The sequence below is a fragment of the Macadamia integrifolia genome, chromosome 10 (genome assembly GCF_013358625.1).
Source record: "Macadamia integrifolia cultivar HAES 741 chromosome 10, SCU_Mint_v3, whole genome shotgun sequence".
NCBI classification, from domain to species: Eukaryota; Viridiplantae; Streptophyta; class Magnoliopsida; order Proteales; family Proteaceae; genus Macadamia; species Macadamia integrifolia.
The window spans coordinates 7,740,657-7,758,366 of NC_056566.1; the positions used below are offsets into that span (position 1 = coordinate 7,740,657).

The 17,710-nt window shown below is 39.2% G+C and overlaps 1 protein-coding gene across 2 annotated transcripts in view; it reads left to right on the plus strand.

Moving 5' to 3' along the window:
- The first annotated feature begins 2,880 nt into the window (after positions 1-2,880).
- Positions 2,881-17,710, plus strand: part of LOC122091133 (protein FAM133) — a 74,127-nt gene continuing 59,297 nt past the window's right edge. The window contains exon 1 of one of the 2 annotated variants that reach the window (XM_042660972.1): positions 2,881-3,626. In XM_042660972.1, coding sequence (XP_042516906.1) covers positions 3,540-3,626 — 87 coding nt within the window. In that variant the 5' untranslated portion in view covers positions 2,881-3,539. The remainder of the gene's footprint in view (positions 3,627-17,710) is intronic. The other variant, XM_042660973.1, reaches the window with a different exon arrangement.

A 17,710-nucleotide genomic window follows, 5' to 3' on the forward strand; every position in this document is an offset into this window, starting at 1 on the left:
AGTCCATTTCTTAAACTTGGTCCTTTCAGCACTTCTGCTCGAGTCTGTGAGAGGCTCAGGTTTAGGCTCCCTAAGTGCCAAGTCTAAGTCAAGAAGACCTAAATGCAATTCTAATTCCTCCACCCACTTTTGATAGTTGTTACCAGTGAGCATTGGGATGGAAGATACATAACTTGAGGGAATGACCATCTTACTACAGCAGTAACAACAACACAATACATGCCAAATATCAAAATATAAAAGCATGTAATACCATCAATATATTTTAAATAAGAGTTACAACTAAAAATGTATCCCTATCCTTTGGGACAGGAATTAGCTGATGCTCTTATATTCTTCTTTTAACTGTGAAAACAACACTAACTTTGGAATTCAATCACCTTTGGGCAAAAGAACTCCAAATTCAATGTCCCTTTCTGAAATGTGGATGATTATCCTCAAACCTTGATGACATAACCTTTGGGAAAGTATCACCTTTACTGTTGGGGAAGATACAATCGAACTGAATGTACCACTTTGGTGGGTTTCACTCAGTTCTATCATATCTTTCCCATTGGAGATGTATATCTTTATGTTCAAAACATACATATAAATATGTCACTAGGACAACAATAACCATACAAGAGTCACAACCGCAACTACATTCCTATCCTTTGGGCTAAGAATGCACTGATCCTCTTGTAAATTCATATTTACTGTGAAAAGAATAATAAACTTTTGAAATCCCCTCACCTTTGGGCTTAGGAACCTCTTTTCTTAACTTTGGTGACATCACCTTTGGGTAAATGTCACCTACATTGCTACCCTGTGGAAAATCATGAAATAATAAGATGTACCACTTTAGTGGATTCCACTTCATCCTTTCATGGTTTCCTAAAGATTACTTTGCAGCTAAGAATGAGCGGAAGCTTACACCCTTTTCCATATTAACATATCTCAATTTAAAAACTTTTGTCAATTTCATGGTAACCAATAACATATATATTTTTCAAAGCATTGATTTATGCCATTTTGTTTCAATGATTAAAACTAAATACAACATAAAATTTCAAATAAACATGTCATATTAAAAATTAGATCATTAAATGTGGCCCGAAACAAGGAATCCAACGCAAAAAACAGATTTCAATTTGGCCTTAAAACGAACCTTTAAATGAAATTTAAAGTAGTTTAAATAAAAACCCAAAATGAACAAAAACCAAACAAGCCTTTAAGGATTTTTTTTTTTTTTAAAGAAGTCAACTACCGCCTTGCAACTATTCTTTTTTTTTTTTGGAAATTTTTTTTTCTCTCTCTCCTCCGGCAGCCGGTCTCTGGCGACGCGTGCCGGCGCGTCCGGAGGTTTCCGGTGACTTGCGGCATACCACCGCGACCGTCTTCTCGTGATCTACAACTTTCATGAAGAAAGTTTTCCCATATAAGATCTTTAAGTGATGGTAAAATTACGATTTTTATGATTTTCATGATTTTTAATCAAATCAGGTTTTAAGTAATAATCAAAATCTTCATGTACAAGAAAAGTTCAATCGATTCTTGTCCCATGTGGTATGCTCTGATACCACTTGTTAGAACCCTATTGAGGAAACCACATAGGAAAAACAAGAACACGAATCTAATAAAATTATGGAGGATCGATTTGTACCTTTCACCTAGTATGTTGAAGATGATTGATGTTGGTCACTCCCACTTTCGCTCTCTTGGCTTGGCTATGGATCTTCTACAACCCCTTAAACCTCCTTGGTTCTCTCACTTTAGTGGTAAAGTGGGGAAGAGTGAATAATGGCTGTAGGGACCCAAAACCTAGTATTTATAATACTGTCATGCACTCAAAACCCTAAACCACAATGGGTTGAGCCAACATATCCCTAAGCTTGAGAGTGGACCGAACCAGCTTATGCAATTTGACTCTCACCCATTTAATCAACCCGAATAATTAATTTAACCCATAAATCCAACATGCCTTTGATCAGCCAGAGCAGTGAGTTAAGTGACTTCCTTGGGCAGAGTATTGGTACAATACTACCCTTCAAACCTCTGCTGGAATGACCCCTTTTGAAGCAGTGTATCAAAGACCAACCCCAACCTTGAAGAGATATGAGCCTGGCAGTTCCAAGTTGGAAGCTGTGGTTGCCGAATTGGCCAATCGAGACGATGTTTTAAGAACTCTTAAAGCTAACTTGGTTGTAGCACAAGAGCGCATGAAGATGCAAGCCGATAAAAAGAGGCTTGAGGTCACCTTCCAAGTGGGGGATTGTGTGTTTGTTAAGCTCCAGCCTTATAGACAGTCCTCCGTAGGTCGCCATGCTTCGAACAATCTTGCTCCAAGATATTATGGCCCTTTCAAAGTGCTTGCCAGAGTTGGTGAAGTCGCCTATAGGCTGGACTTGCCGGCATACTCTCAAATTCATCCAAATTTTCATGTCTCTCGGCTTAAGAAATGCAATGGCAACCCAACTGATAAGGTACAGGGTTTGCCAAGGACCTCATTGTCATCTCAACCTGCCATCGTACCATTAGCTATTCTGGATTCTAGAGTTCTACTCCATGGATCGCGAAGACAACACCAAATACTGGCTCAATGGGAAGGCACAATTCCTAAAGACGCTTCGTGGGAGGACCTTACCACCTTCCTTGCTAACTTTCCATATTGGAACCTTGAGGACAAGGCTCTTTCTCAAGAGGGTGGCAATGTTTTGCACAAGGTGGACCCATATCAGCAACGACAACCAATAAGGAGTCAACGAATCACAAGAAGAGCAGTAACCCTGGAAGGTTATGTGTGACATGTGAGGTGGTTACTAAAGTTGTGGTGAGTTACAAGTGGGGAGTGAGGTGTCTGTGAGTGGCTTTTATAGATTGTATAAATAGGGAATGAGAGATAAAAACAGGGGAGAGAATTTTGTTATTAGGAGGAACCTGGACTTCGAAACCAGGAATGTAATTCTTGAAGTTCCTTTTCTGTGAGCAAGAACTGGGTTCACCTACTTTCTTTCGCCATTGTTGATCTCTTAAATCACTTTTCCTAACACCCCCATACCATAAGATGTTGGGGTAGAACCGTAGAAGCTTTTTCCATGAGAATACACGGTGACCTGGGAAACTTATCATTGGGGTTCACGTTGCCACGTGGCATTGGTTCCTTTTTAGTATGTTCACCTGGAATGTCCAAGTCTCTCTACCGCTTGCTCGCTCGCTCGCTCGCTCGCTCGTCTGAACGAGAACAAGTTAAGCTCTGAAGCTTTTTCTCTCCGAAGCCCATATACTCAGCCTGCTCTTTCATTCTCCACCCTCTTATGTCATTGTACAGGGGTTTATTTTCGAAAAGCATACTACAGTTGCAAACGATTTCTTCAACCCTTCTGCGGTCATTTTAATGGGTTTATTTTCCGACGATTAATTCCTCAATTCGCTAATAGGTGTTATGATATCTGCCCAATAAAACAAGAAATCTACTCAAACTCCGTGAAAATTCCTCAATCGTAGTCTCGCACATTTGTTCTTTTTCTCTTTGATATTCTCTTCTGCTGGTTTCTTCCAAAATGGGGAAAAATCAAGCCTATAAAGCTATGCAGAAAGCTAGGTTGGGTTCGAGCTCGGCTGTGCCTGAGGAGATGGAAGACGGCATGGTTTGTACCCTTCCATACTACCTAATTTGGAACTTTCTGCTTATTCATAGGTCGGATCAGCTAATTCTGTTATTTGCAGCAGCCTTGTTGCCAATATGCTTTGGTTGGACTTTTTTTTTCCTTTTTAAATACGAAAGAGGGAATTACTAATGATTCTTCAGTGTTTTCTGTTGGTGTCTAATGATACCTATAGAGACTGTTCTTTGGTAATCCATGTTTGTGCTATTTTTGTTTATTTGTGTGATATTGTATGGAATTTGTGACCTGAATTACTTTTATTTCAAAGGGAATTTTTAATGTTGCAAAGTCTCCTAAATTCACTATTCGGAACCTATTGTTCTAATTGAGACAAGTTCCATTCATGATTGACTGGAATTTTGCTTTATAAAAAAGGGTACATAAAACCTGGTTTTATTTGATAGGGGGGGGGGGGGGGAGCCTTCTGTGATGATTGTTGTCTGGCAGTGGTTGGGTGGTTGAACGGAAAGGTTAGATCATGTAGTTAACAACCATATATAGTCCTTTTTTTTGTTGGGGGGTGGGTGGAGGGGTAATACAGGATGAACCTATGGAAATATGAAATCTAATGCATTACAGGGCATAAGGTCGTTTAACTTTTCCCTATTAGTGACACCTTTCCATTTATTTTTCTAATGGGAGAAGCATAAGAGTCGGATGAAGTTTTTAGGAGAACATAGGTTGGTGAAGAGGGCTGCGGTCATCTTACATATTCAGATATATGGCATAAGGATTGGTGGAAGGAGGGGCAAAGATAATATTGCAAGGAAAATAAAGTACCTATGAAGTTCTGGTCAATAACAAGCCAAATGCAGCAGCCATTAGAAATTTTACAACTTAGGGCAGAAAGAGAGCTTCCAGGTTTGCAGCAGCCATTTGAAATTTTACAACTTAGGGCAGAAAGAGAGCTTCCAGGTTGGAAGTTAGGGTTTCTATCCAATTGGGGTGACTTATTGTCACTCAAATTTCTTTGGGCAGTGTACCAATTCACTCAATGTTGATATTTATGCACTAGTCTCGCTCCCAAAGCAATTTGAGTGACAATAAGTCACCCCAATTGGATAGAATAGAGTACGATGGGATACGATGTTCCCGGTGATAAAGTTGCTGATATGGGATTGGTGGATCAAAAGAAAAGAGTACGATGTTCCCGATGATAAAGTTGAAGTGAATGTGCGGGTGAAAAGAATTGTGTGGCTCATGTATGACGAAGCTCAAGTTAATGAACAAGGCTGTCCTTTTGAGGTGGTTATGGTGCTTAGATAACGAGGAAGTAGTTGCATGGAGGATTCTAGAGGGAGTGTGGGATACATAGATGGTTAGGGAGGTGGAACTTCAAAAAGGTTAGATTTCTCCTATTATAGGTGTGTGGAAAAACATAATGAGCACTTCTGTCATTTTATTTCAGGAATGACTTCCGAGGTAGGGAATGACTTTGAGGGTTAGATTTTGGATTGGGTGAAGGATGTCCCACTTGCTGATAGATTCCCAATTCTCTTAGATGTGGTTGTTGACAATGAGGTTACAGTGAATCAGCATTTGGGATTGATGAAGATGCAGTATCATTTGGAATGCGGTGTTAACTTCAAAGTAAACATTGTGAACCAATAGATGCGTGACCTGAGCCTGACCAACCAGTTGTAGCTTCTATGTGGCTCTTCTAGTAAATGGGTGATGCGTCGAATTTAGAAAGATGATGCAAATGGAATTCTCTCTGTCAAATCTTTACTTTGAACACTTATGTGATGTAAGGTCACGAACACCAAGGCAGGGAGAAGATATGGAAATCTGGTGCTTGGTGGAAGAATTTGCTTATGTGTCATAGAATCAGGTAGTAACTCTTAACGTTCTTTGGGAAAGAGGCATCTGGGTTTGCAAGTACATGCTACATTTGTAAGCACCTAGAAATCCATCGAAGGTATTGCAAGTTTGCTATTTTAACTACGGTAATATCTATATGACCTGTGGGCTGTGGATCAGGTGGGTCACCATCCTGGTGATTTTCAAATGATGAGATCTATGGATTCATTTTTTCTGTCTACATATATGGACAAACATGGAGAGAAGCACATCCACATTAGAAAAATACCATTTGTTTAGTTATTTACAAAATATATCATACTATAATTTCCCAAGCTTCAGAAATGTGAGTGTACCGTTAGATGAAGCTAGTTAATTTCCTGCCCTTCAATATAACAAACTTAAATGATGGCAATTCGCCTATGCCCTCCATCATAAGGTCTATACAATGAGCTAGACATGGAGTCCAAAACAAATTCTGCCTTCTCTCCATTAATAGTCTACCCACTGCAACATTGTTGGCAGCATTGTCAGTGACTTCCAAGGTTTAAGATCTTACTCTTGCCACCCATCTCGCTATCCCAAAAAAAGGGATCTCGCAAGATCTCGCCGAGATCATGTATTTTTTTTTTGCATTCAACTGGCTGGTTGGTCTCGGTGGACATATGACCTTTGTAGCATCTGAAACTTTGTATTTACCCTATCTTAGGCATTCTAGACACAATGGAAACATCAATTTTTTTTAGAAATCAAACTCAAAATGGTACTTTGACTTTGTAACCTATGTAAGTAGTCGGCAATTCTTTGGACCCTTCATCTAGTATGCTATATTCCTCAATCCACCTTCCACAATCATCATTATGACACAACATAATCATTAAAATATAAAAGACATCATTTCTAATTACTATTGATTATTGGTGAGTCACAAACATTAGAAATTTGAAATGACATAAGATAAGCAACATAGCAAGTAACAACATAGCTGCATAGTGTATATATTACTAATAACTAACATAGATATAGTAGACAACTAGGCATTTAGATTCCATCCTAGAGACCTAGACTCTTAGTACTAAAATGAGTGCCGGGCCATATCATCATAGCCTCCGCATTGTTGATGCTGATGTATTTTGCTTTAATTGAATCACAAAGGCTGGCCATGTCATAGTATGATGGAAGTAATACTTAAAGTCTGTCATAACAGCCCTATAAACATCATCAACAACATACTAGAGATATTTAATCCTTAGGTAGATATCTCTAAAACTAATGAGCTGGATTGAGATCCATAGCTACTGGTTGGGGCTTGATGGATTGGAACCTGCATCGACATGTATGGCTGGGGGGTGGAACCCCGAAGATGTTATCCACAAACCTGCCCAACGTAGGAGTGTGACTTACCCTCATACTCAGAGGCAGGGAAAGAGCTGGCCTGTGGGTGTCCAAACTGGCCAAACTAACTATAAAGACTATAGTCTGAACCGGTTGTCCCTGTGCCATATATAGTTGATGGTGCATGCAACTACCCCCCATGAATAACACTCCATACTCAAGCCTCCTAAAGTGTCAGTCAAGCTCCTAATAGAGATGTCTATGGAGTCCACGCTATGCTGCTACTCTCCACCAACTATGAATTGGCGACGTGAGCCTCTCTTGTAGGGTGTGGGGGAATGTGCACCATGGTCCATGTCCTGTGTGGCATGAGTGAATTGAGTATCTCCTGTGAACTGCAGTGGCTCTTGCTCTGGTTCAGTGTAATGGTACCTCTAGCGCATCCCCCTATCACCATCACCATCCCCATCCCCGTCACCGTCACTTTCACCGTCACTGTCACCATCACCACGGTTTCCACGACTATCATCATCATCATCATCATCATCACTGCACCGTGACGAAACAGTTTCAGGCTCCACATCAACCCTAGTAGGTTGGGACTAGAAAGGCCTAGTACCTATGAAAGCACACGGCCCTCTTGAGACATATACTCATCAACGTCAGTACCCATCTGACTAGCTACCTCAGAGTCGGGCCTATCCCCAGGCCAATCCATAAGTGGCTCACCTTGATCCCTCACCCATTAGTATGGGGGATCCTCCTCCCTCATCTTCTTGGAAAATGTGAGCAAGTTCAATTGGTTCACTATTACCCTCCATGCCTTGATGTATGTGCTGCATCTTTAATCTTATATTGTAATGCACACACATCAACTGTTGTAGCTTCTCGTGACCTAGTCGGTTTCGCCTCTTGGTGTGATTAGTGAGAATGTACTCCAATTGCGCTCGCATCCAGATGCAAAACAAGTTTGGGTGAGCACCTTGATTGTTATCTTTCTCAAGTTAGGTGCATCTTTTCCATATAGGACCCACCATTCACCAAGTGTAGTACTTTGTCTTCTAGCCACTGCTGCTGCACGATGACCAAAACTCCCAGTAGCATCACTGAAATCCTTTATCTATACATATTTCAAATATGAATACAAGTTAGTACATAATAGGGAATTCATTAGGACTTAGGAAACTATATATATATTTCAAACATTAACCCACCCAGTGTTGTATGCTGCTTGCAGACTAGCTTTAGGGACCAACTTTGCCACCACAAGTTCTAATGCTTCTAGCAATACATCATCCATTCCTAGATTTTATTTGTAGTGGAACTTAGGATTGAGATAATGCGCTATAAATTCTATAAATAACTTGTCATTGAATGTAAAGTAACTTTAACTTGGACTATTGTTAAGTTTAATAACTCACCAGCTTTATACAGTGGATGCATCAAATGTTTCTCCCATCTCTCCTCAATAATTTTGATGTAAGATTTTGCACCCGTAGGAATGGATGCTCTCACCTTCTCCTTCATCTTCTCCATTACAGTATACACATATGGCAAAGTAGGTTGCCTCTCTAAGTCTACCAACCTCAAGACACTTACCATTGGGCCAAATATAAGAATGACCTTCTTCACATCTTGCCAGAATTGTTTACTATAGATGGTGGCCTGTGCTGCCCTACCACCTCGCCTACCCAATTCCCTCTATGCAAACCACTCCTTATTGGCAAACATGGATCTCAAACCAACCATCTTATCCTGAAAAGCTCTTTAATGTAATGTAGTTGGTTGCAAATTGAGTAATGCTTGGCCTTACCAAATCCCAACCGCATTTTTCCCTCAACAAAGATAGAGAATATTTGTGATTGTAAACAAATGTGGTCCTTGTCTTTCCCGTTCGACCACTGAGTCTTCAAGCTATTAATATACTCATCAAACTCCTTTTGATGAGGCAAATAAACATTCATCATTTCATAAGGAGTGGGCCCCTTTGTTCTTGGACCAATCCTTCTTACAGTGTCAATCATGGACTGGTAATATGTCTCATCTGCAGCATTAGCTTGGATGCTATTATAGAAAAACCATCTTGACATTACATTCGCAAGTTGTTTCCATGTACCCCATACTTGCTTCATGGTTTGTTGTCTTGTATCCTGTTGTCTATATATCAGAGGATCTTGCCTCGGGACCTCATCAGGATCATCATGTCGTCTTGGGGGGTTGGTGATGGGGGTGTGGCAGTCCTCACACTCTGAGTTCTCCTGAGAGGAACATCTACATGCCTCTACTTCTTCCTTTTTTCCTTTGTGGGAGGCACATCTCATACAACTACTCTAGAACTAGAGCCACCTGCTCCTCTCTTCACCTATACCCGCCTAACTTTTTCCACGTGATGAGAGATCCTACTCGCTTCCTTAACTTGTTGCAATTCTCTCCACTCTACCCTTGTCATACTTTCTTCTAGCCTATAATCGCTATCAGATTCATCAAAGTCAACATCCACTATTGTTGGGTGGCTCTCTAAGATTGCCTCATCAAATTCTTAATCTAACTTTTGTTTCTCTGTCCTCTTTAAACTTCCACCTTGTAGGGCTCCGCTACACTTGTCCTTGCACTTCATAGGAAACTTGGGGGCATTTGGCAATATCCTTGTACCCCCCAGCTAAATGTTGCTTCAACCTAGTGGCACCTCCAAAATTAATCATTTTCTTACAATACCTACACTTTGATTATTTTTTTGTCATCTGACATTGGATCTCCATGTAACCATGCAATATCTCCACATCCAACACTAGACATGTGACCATTGTGACCCAACTTAAATACTATTACATAAAAAAATGCATAAATTAGTAACTATTCAACATCTTATATTAAAGAATGTATGCATTAATAGCTATTCAATGTCATGTAGCTATTATATTTTAATCCCTTGCTTTCTATAATTTTGTTTTAAATTTTTTTCTTAATATTAAATTATTATTTTATTAATAATAATATCATAGTTAATAATAAATTATAGTATAGTGAAACAAAGAACACCATTTTCATTTCAAAATTCACTAACAATATTTATACTACATTAAAGTAATGTTCAATATAAAACAGATTTTTTTTTCCTTTTTTATTTTATTTTTGTAATTATTTAATATATATTATATATTTCAGAAAATATATTAATTAATATGTTCAATATAAAACAGATTTTTTTCCTTTTTTATTTTATTTTTCTGTAATTATTTAATATATATTATATATTTCAGAAAATTTATTAATTAATTTATTAACAGAAAAAAATGGATACTGTGAGGCAGTAGATCACCCTTTGGTGAGCAACATATAAAATTTGAGTACCAAAAATCATGTGTAAATCATATTCTTTTATTTTTTTTTTTGTAAGAAAAGAATTTATTTTAACAGGAAAATAAAAATGTTAATTTAAAAACAGAAATATATTTTTTCTTCCATGAATCTGTAGATCACAGTTAGATGCATCACATATAAAAAATCAATGGAAATCAACAAGTTTTGATGATGTTTCTATGAAAAAATAAGTTTGAGAAGAAATTTCTATCTAAAAGGGTTCTTTAGAAGAAAAGTCACCACAAATGCTAAGATCCTTGCTTCAATGACTATAAAAATGAAGATTTTCAAGAAGAGGCACCAAATCTCAGCTTAATGATTTTTTTTCTCCAAAAAAGTAGAGAGAGGCGAAACCAGTGAGACCCCAGCAAGATTCAGCGAGATTTGCTTGCTTATGGTCGTAATCTTGCTTTTATATCACTTGGTTGGACCAAGTTTGGACTGAAACCAGGTCTTGTTGAGTTAAATGGCATGATCTCGCCGAGATCTTGTCCTTTTTACACCTCGCCTGTGGTCTCATGATTAAAGTATTGGTATCGGTCGTCGTATCGGGAGGCTAAATTTAAGATACGTATCAGAGGGTATCGTATCGGAGATACTCTAAGATATGCTAAAGATCAAGGATTAAAGTATCGGTATCGGTCATCGTATTGATTGGCTAAATTTAAGATACGTATCGGAGGGTATCGTATCGGTATCGGAGATACTTTAAACCATGGACTCTCGTCTCGCTAAATTAAAAAAACGAGATCACAGTGAGATCTCACCGAGATTTTGAACCACGGTGACTACTTGAATCACATGATCTTGCCCAATCTCTTCAACCTTACTATCAAGGAGCTTAAATAATGTATTAGCGATTTGTGATGGACTAGATCCATCCACAGACTCCATAAAGAAAGTCCCCCTCGGACAGTTGACAAGAAAATTAATTAGGTGCATTCCACTCTCTTGTCTGTCCACTGATGCAGATTCTTCACCAAACCAGGCTTGTTATATTAAGAATAAGTCTAGGGTTGGGTTGTATATGTGTTGGGCCTTTATAGTTTATGTGATTTGGAGTGTAATGGACCACTTTTGTGGGTCTAAACTAGGGGTATTATGGTTGCATACGGGATTAACTAACTTGTTTCCTTTTTCAGTTGGGTTCAATTTAAGTTATATTTGTTTTCTTAGGACTCAAGTTATTAGTTGAGTCAAGTCATTAGTTGTTAGTTTCCATTTTGAAAGTTTTCTTTTTTAGTTTGTTTCTATTTTCAGCTTTTAAAAACTTATATAATAGGCTACCAATTAGAATTTTCTATTTTTGAGACTTTCTAAATTGGAGGACTTGCCCCCCTTTTGTTTTAACTATAAATACAAGCATGGAGGCTCCTAAAGCTCCAACGATTTGAAGAATTAAACCATGGCTGCTGCTGCTTCTCCTTCTTGGGATTTGTCTGGTGTTTGATCTAGTTGACTCTCTGCAGTGGGAAGCCCAAGAGGTCCTCTTCCTTTGCTTGTCTTTTTCTCCTTTCAATTAGTCAAGAATCTATTGCTGCTGCAACCATCTACAGGTAGTTGATTTCATCTTCTTCCACAGTTTTGCTCAAGAAATCTTCTTAGCTTCCTATTTGATCCCCTGCTTCCTGAAACACTTTTTATAGTTGGCCTTTATGGCTAAAAATTGGATTGAACCTCCCTCCCACCTAGTACTACCTTCGATCCATACCTGGTCCAATTCTGACCAGCCAATTGGGAGATATGAGAAATCTCCCCAATTTTGTCTTCTATTTACCTACTCTGACCAGATTAGAAATCGATAGACCTGCCTTGATTTTTGTTGGTTTCTTTGGGTATTGGATCATATTATCAGCTGGATTTAGGCCTCTTACAGTCCCTGTAAGGCACTATCATCTATTGTTAGTTCTGTTCACAGATTCTTAAGAGTTTTGTAATCAGTTGGTTGCTACAGACTTGATTTTCCTATTTAATACTGAGTTGCTTTGTGTTGCTGTTCTACTTTGGATATTGGTTGTTCTTTGATAAGTATCTTGCAGTTTGGGATTAGGTTGGCCTTGCCAATTTTAGTTCTACATTATCCACCCGTCAGACATGAGCGTGCACCCATATTTCTTCTAATAAGCTTGGTATTTTACCTTTATTTCACCAATTTTATCCTTCTTAGACTTCAGTAGAGGCTCCCTATAGTCATGAAATGAAGGGAGCTTGAAACCTGGTCCATAATGTCCAATAGCCTCAATCAATTCCTCAAAACTCTTTGACTTAAATGCATTAAATGCAACACCACTTTCATAAGCCCACCTTGTAAAGTTCGAATGGAGTTTATCTCTTTCTTCCTCTCCTTTTACTCGGTTCTCCATTGTTGTCTGATATGGACCTTTATCCCGCCTATCTGGAACCACTTCTTCAAGAGTCTTCCTCACATGCTTATCCATTATACCCCTTGTTGTTTTGATTGTGTCTGAATGACTGCTTTGTTTCTTCTTGAAGTTGTCTTAGAGCTAGTGATAGGACATGAGACCTCCAAATCAGACAATGTATTCTCTTGAGATTCCATTGGTGAAACTCCATGCTGTTCACTAACATCCAAATCATCAAAATTTTGTATCCTCTTCCTCTTGTTCTTCAAGATTGCATCTCTCATCTCTTTAGCAATGGTTTCCGTTGCTTTTACACTTAGCTACATCTCTATAGCCACCAATTGATTGCTTCTTCATTCTTTTTTATGCCTTCCTTAACATCCTTCCCACAAAGGGTACACTTAATCCAATTTCTGTCTTTAGGCCAGTGCTCGTATTTCCGTCAAGGATCATTCGATTTAGCTCTCCTTTTTGGATCCTTGCTTGGATCGTTCATTGACTGGGTAGTGCTAGTTTTTTCATCCCCACTGCTACCAACAACATTTTCCGTAGATGTCACTTCACTATTTGTCTAATGTCTGCAAGTAATCAATAACAGAAAGAACAAAAAAAATTTAAAACAGGGAACAAAAACATGTCTTACCAATTACAATAACAGAAAAAAGTAAAAGTAAATTACACAAACATGATTTGAGAAAAGACATGCAAGTTATAGGGATAGCACACTGTCTAACTCACCGGGCCAGATTTGGCAAGTTGAGGGTGGTCACCTGTGAGAATTCTGATGTTATTTCCTTCTTTGATATTTATTTTATTTTTATAAAAAAATAAAAAAAAATAAAATCCGGAGAAGATTCTCTTCACCATAGATGAAGAATAATTGGGTCTTATACAAATGGTTTCTATGAGACAAATGGCGTTGGATTTCTATCATGATGCTTGACATTTGGAAGCTGCTTGTCATTTCAGCAATGCAAGTTTGAATAGGTAGATGGGGACTCAGATGGAAAGCTCATTCTTTATCCAGCTAGCCTAGTTGGTCTGTGATCAATATTCTTCACTCTCTCTCTCTCTCTCTCTCGTATATGAATTGACACATTGAAGTTTCTCAACACTCTACTGTCTTAGACGAGTATGATATTGATACCAATACAAAGGGCATAGATCAAATATTATATTTCAATTCAGTCGGAGTTTGTCAAGTGGTCAAATAGAGTTTTGAATATGAGAATAATAGGAGAGTGTATAGAGGTCATTAGAGTAGGAGGAAATAAAAACCAAGAATGAGAACTGAAAGAAGAAGAAATATTGAAAAAAGAAAAACAGAGAAGAGAGCCGGAAGGAGAAGGAGAAGAAAAAAATAAAAGAGAATGAGAACCAAAAGAAGAATAAGAGAGAGAGAGAGAGAGAGAGAGAGAGAGAGAGAGAGAGAGAGAGAGAGAGAGAGAGCTGAAATAATTAAATCTCATACCTTGTGGCTTTGTGGGAGCTGCAAACGATGGAGGATAGTCGCCAGAGGTAAGACGAACAACGGCTGACTCGCCATTGCCGGAATCAATGGAGGATGGGAGCTGCGATGGTTCTCTCGTTTCAGTTGAGGGTTTTGTCACTTCATGAGGGTTTTGCGATTTTAGAACCACTTTTTTCTTTGTTATCTAAAGCCTTTATGGGTTGATACTGTGTAATGTCGTAGCATGTACAAAACTAACATACACTACCAATAACAAACAAATAAATGGAATCTTAAATAAAACATGTAAATGAAAAAAAGGTAATAAAATTTATGCATATAACGCGACCGCCTATGCAATAAAGCGGCATAAGGCGTCTTCTTCCTTACTAAGGCGGTTGCATTATAGGTACGCACAGAGGCGTGTGCTTGCCTTAGCCCTACCAAAACGCATTAGCAATGCCGCCTTGATAACTATGCTCTATTCCCAATCCATCATTAACTTTACATCAAAATAGGCTGAAATAAGAGAAAACTGATAACTCATAGACCAAAGCTCAAATGAGCCTCAATGTGGCTAGGCGCACCTTCAATCATCCTCTAAATATGGCTGAAATCCACCAACTAGTTTGGAAACCAATCAAAACCCAGAGATAGCCCAGAATTAGGGTTTTGAAGAATTTGGGAAAAAACTTGCGGTTCACTGGAGAGGACTCCAAAGGCCTTTATCTCTTGGCCAAAGGTCCCTCTTAGGTCCAGAATTAAAACCGTAAAAGGGTTCTTCAAACTTCAAGTGGGGAGATCCAAAATCAATTAGGGCCAAAAAAACCCTGACAGGCTGAAATCGACTTGGTCTCCTTTGCTGTAACTTCAAGTTGCTTTGATGGTGACTTTCAGATCTTTAAACAAAATGTATTAGGTTCTCAATCACACTCTCACAAAGATTAAACAAAGAGAAAAAAGAAGCACAGAAGGGATAGATGTGGGTAGGGTGGACTTTCTCAGTCCTAGGTCTCCCACCCACATCTATCTCAGCCGTTGAAGCAATTCTTTATCAGAATTTTTGGAGAAAACATTGCTGCAATTTCATCAATAATCAAGTGTAATTTGTGTTACAGCAACACCTCTTTATATAGTAGAGGTTAGGCACTCCATTGCATAGTAAGAATCAAATTAGGAAACAAACAAAAACAGAAACTCATTGACTTGAAACTTAGAACTATCTAATATCAATAACTTGTTCACTAAGACAATAAGAAAGGACAATACTAGATTCTTCTAGAAGATTAACTTAACACTCCAAGCTGTAGTTGACCAGTCAAACAACAAGAGGACAAAAATACAGCAACACTAGGATCGCAGGAGAGAGAAAGAAGCTTCTATGAAGCAGGATTAAAGGCTTCTGTGCTGGGATTCTAGAAGGATTCAAATAAGACAAAATACTGTAGAAAAATTAAGGCCAAATAATGTAGAAATAGATTACAAAAGTAACTACCCTCAATGTATTACAACTCCCAGCCCAAATCAAATAAGACTAGAATTGCCTTGATAAAAATCAGAGGTAACAACAGGGAAACAAAGGAATTAAGACCAGAAATAAACCCCCAAAGAACCAAGGACAAAACAGTAGTAACACCCAACCAAAGACTCACACCCTAGGAGAGAGAAAAGACATGTGGCTAGGGGAAAAAGGGGATACCTGCAGCTGGATCTGTGGAGCTCAGATGGAGCTCAAGTTCTGGTCGATTGTAGGCCTTATGATGAAGGACACAACCTCCAAAGTTGATCGGCTTCTGATGGCTGTATTGAAAGTTACTCAAGTTCTTGATTTCTGAGTCTGACCTTGGAGAGAGAAATAAGGAAAGTCCTTCAAGAACCGTGGCTAGATTCCTTGGACAGTGTTCAGGTGAGGATCGATTGATCCTTAGGTAGCCTAGAACACAACCTTTAAATGGCTGGATGAACAAATCTCAGAATGGTGATGAGAGAGAGACCGATTGGTTTCAAGAATGGGTATTCTTGACTGGTCGATCCTGGATTTTGATGGCCTTAACAGATCTGAACTCTTTCTCTGATTCTTCAGTAACAGTAAACAGAAAACAGCAAATAATTATCAGTAAACTAAGAGGACAGACAAGAGGATTGTGGGTGGGAGTGGCTATCTCGGCCCGGGCATCTCACCCACAGCTATCTCGGCTGTTTAGAAGCAATTGACTGCAATCTCTGTTTATTCAAATCTGAAATTCTGAGTACTAGAGCTCCTCTATAAATAGAGGGCAGAAACTATGCTATTAGCAGTCACATTAGGACTAGGAGTTGTACTCCTACTAGGACTTACATTAGAAACCTGGTCAAACCTCGGAAACTAATTAGTCACTAACTACTAGCCACTAATGGGCTTCATTACATAAATCGATGGGCCCAATTGGCCTTATTAACTAGTGAAATAACTTAACACATTAATAACCACTTAAGTGGACTTAAGTGGAGATAGACTAGCCCTATTTGGGCTGCGCTTTCCTCTTGCGATAGCTCATTCCAAAATGGGGATCTACACACCAAACAGCTGGTTCGATAGCCTGCCGTAGTGAACCAGATCTGATCAAAACTGGGCCAGCCCATCAGCCCTAAGGCTGAGCTGCTTTCTTCCTTCTTCAATAGTGTAAGCCAGCATGCGTATCTACATCAGTCAGATAGCATCCTTGTTGCTAGATCCAGATTGCGCGGCTCTTAGGAATGCCTTGACACACTTGAGGGAAAAGTGCTTGTGCAAAGCTTTTGGTTGGTCGGGCACAAGATTCCATTGTATGCTACTTTACACGAAATCACTGGGCTATCCTATATACCTATGGTGTGCGTATGTGCGAATGAGCTACATGAGATACCAGTTTGATGAATCTTGTTGGCCGTTCTAGTTTGAGCCAATCCAAGGGCCATTGGATCCCCCACTATTTAAGGTCGATCCAACGTCCTATATTGAGGCTGTACGTCCTGACCTATGGGAGTACGAAAGGTGCCCATTTACCTTTTTGAGTGGAATTCCTCCTTGTCACGCGATGCCGATCCAACGACATCAATGAGCTGCACGCTGATCGCTGAGATCATGCGGTCTCCAAAAAACTTGTGCCCTTGGGTGCTGATCTGATGGCCCATGTCTAGTTTGTGAGTTTGATCTCATGATTCGGTTGGTGTGCCTGTACCATACTCCACATTGAAGATTCTAAACGCAACATTATCAATTCTCTCGCTCTGTGCATCGCAAAAGATAATCATTTGAGCATCCTAAGGCCACCCACCCTTTGCATATGAGATTTGACGGCCTACAGGCCCTCTTGTCGGCTCATGACATGCCACCGGTCACCCTGAAGCCCTTGTAATTACTAAATGCCCTTGAACCTTTTGTCTGGGCATAACTTTGCATCCACAACTTAGAATTTGGTGCTTCAAGTTAGAAAATCACCACGAGAGAGTGTAGAACATAACTAAGAAAGAGAGCTTGTGAAGGCCCCAAGACCTTGCTTTTGAAGAAAAACACTGAAGGGGTAAATCGGGAGTAATCATGGCTTAAGATCTCGGCGAGATCTCACTAATATCTCGTTTTTTCAAAATGGTGAGACGAGATATATGGTGCGGTAAAAATTGTACAAAAACTCGACCGAGATCTCACCAAATCTCGTCGAAAGCTTGCCAGTCTCGCCGAATCTCACCAAGATCTCTACTTTTTTTTTTTAAGAAAAAACACTAAGAAACAAGGATTT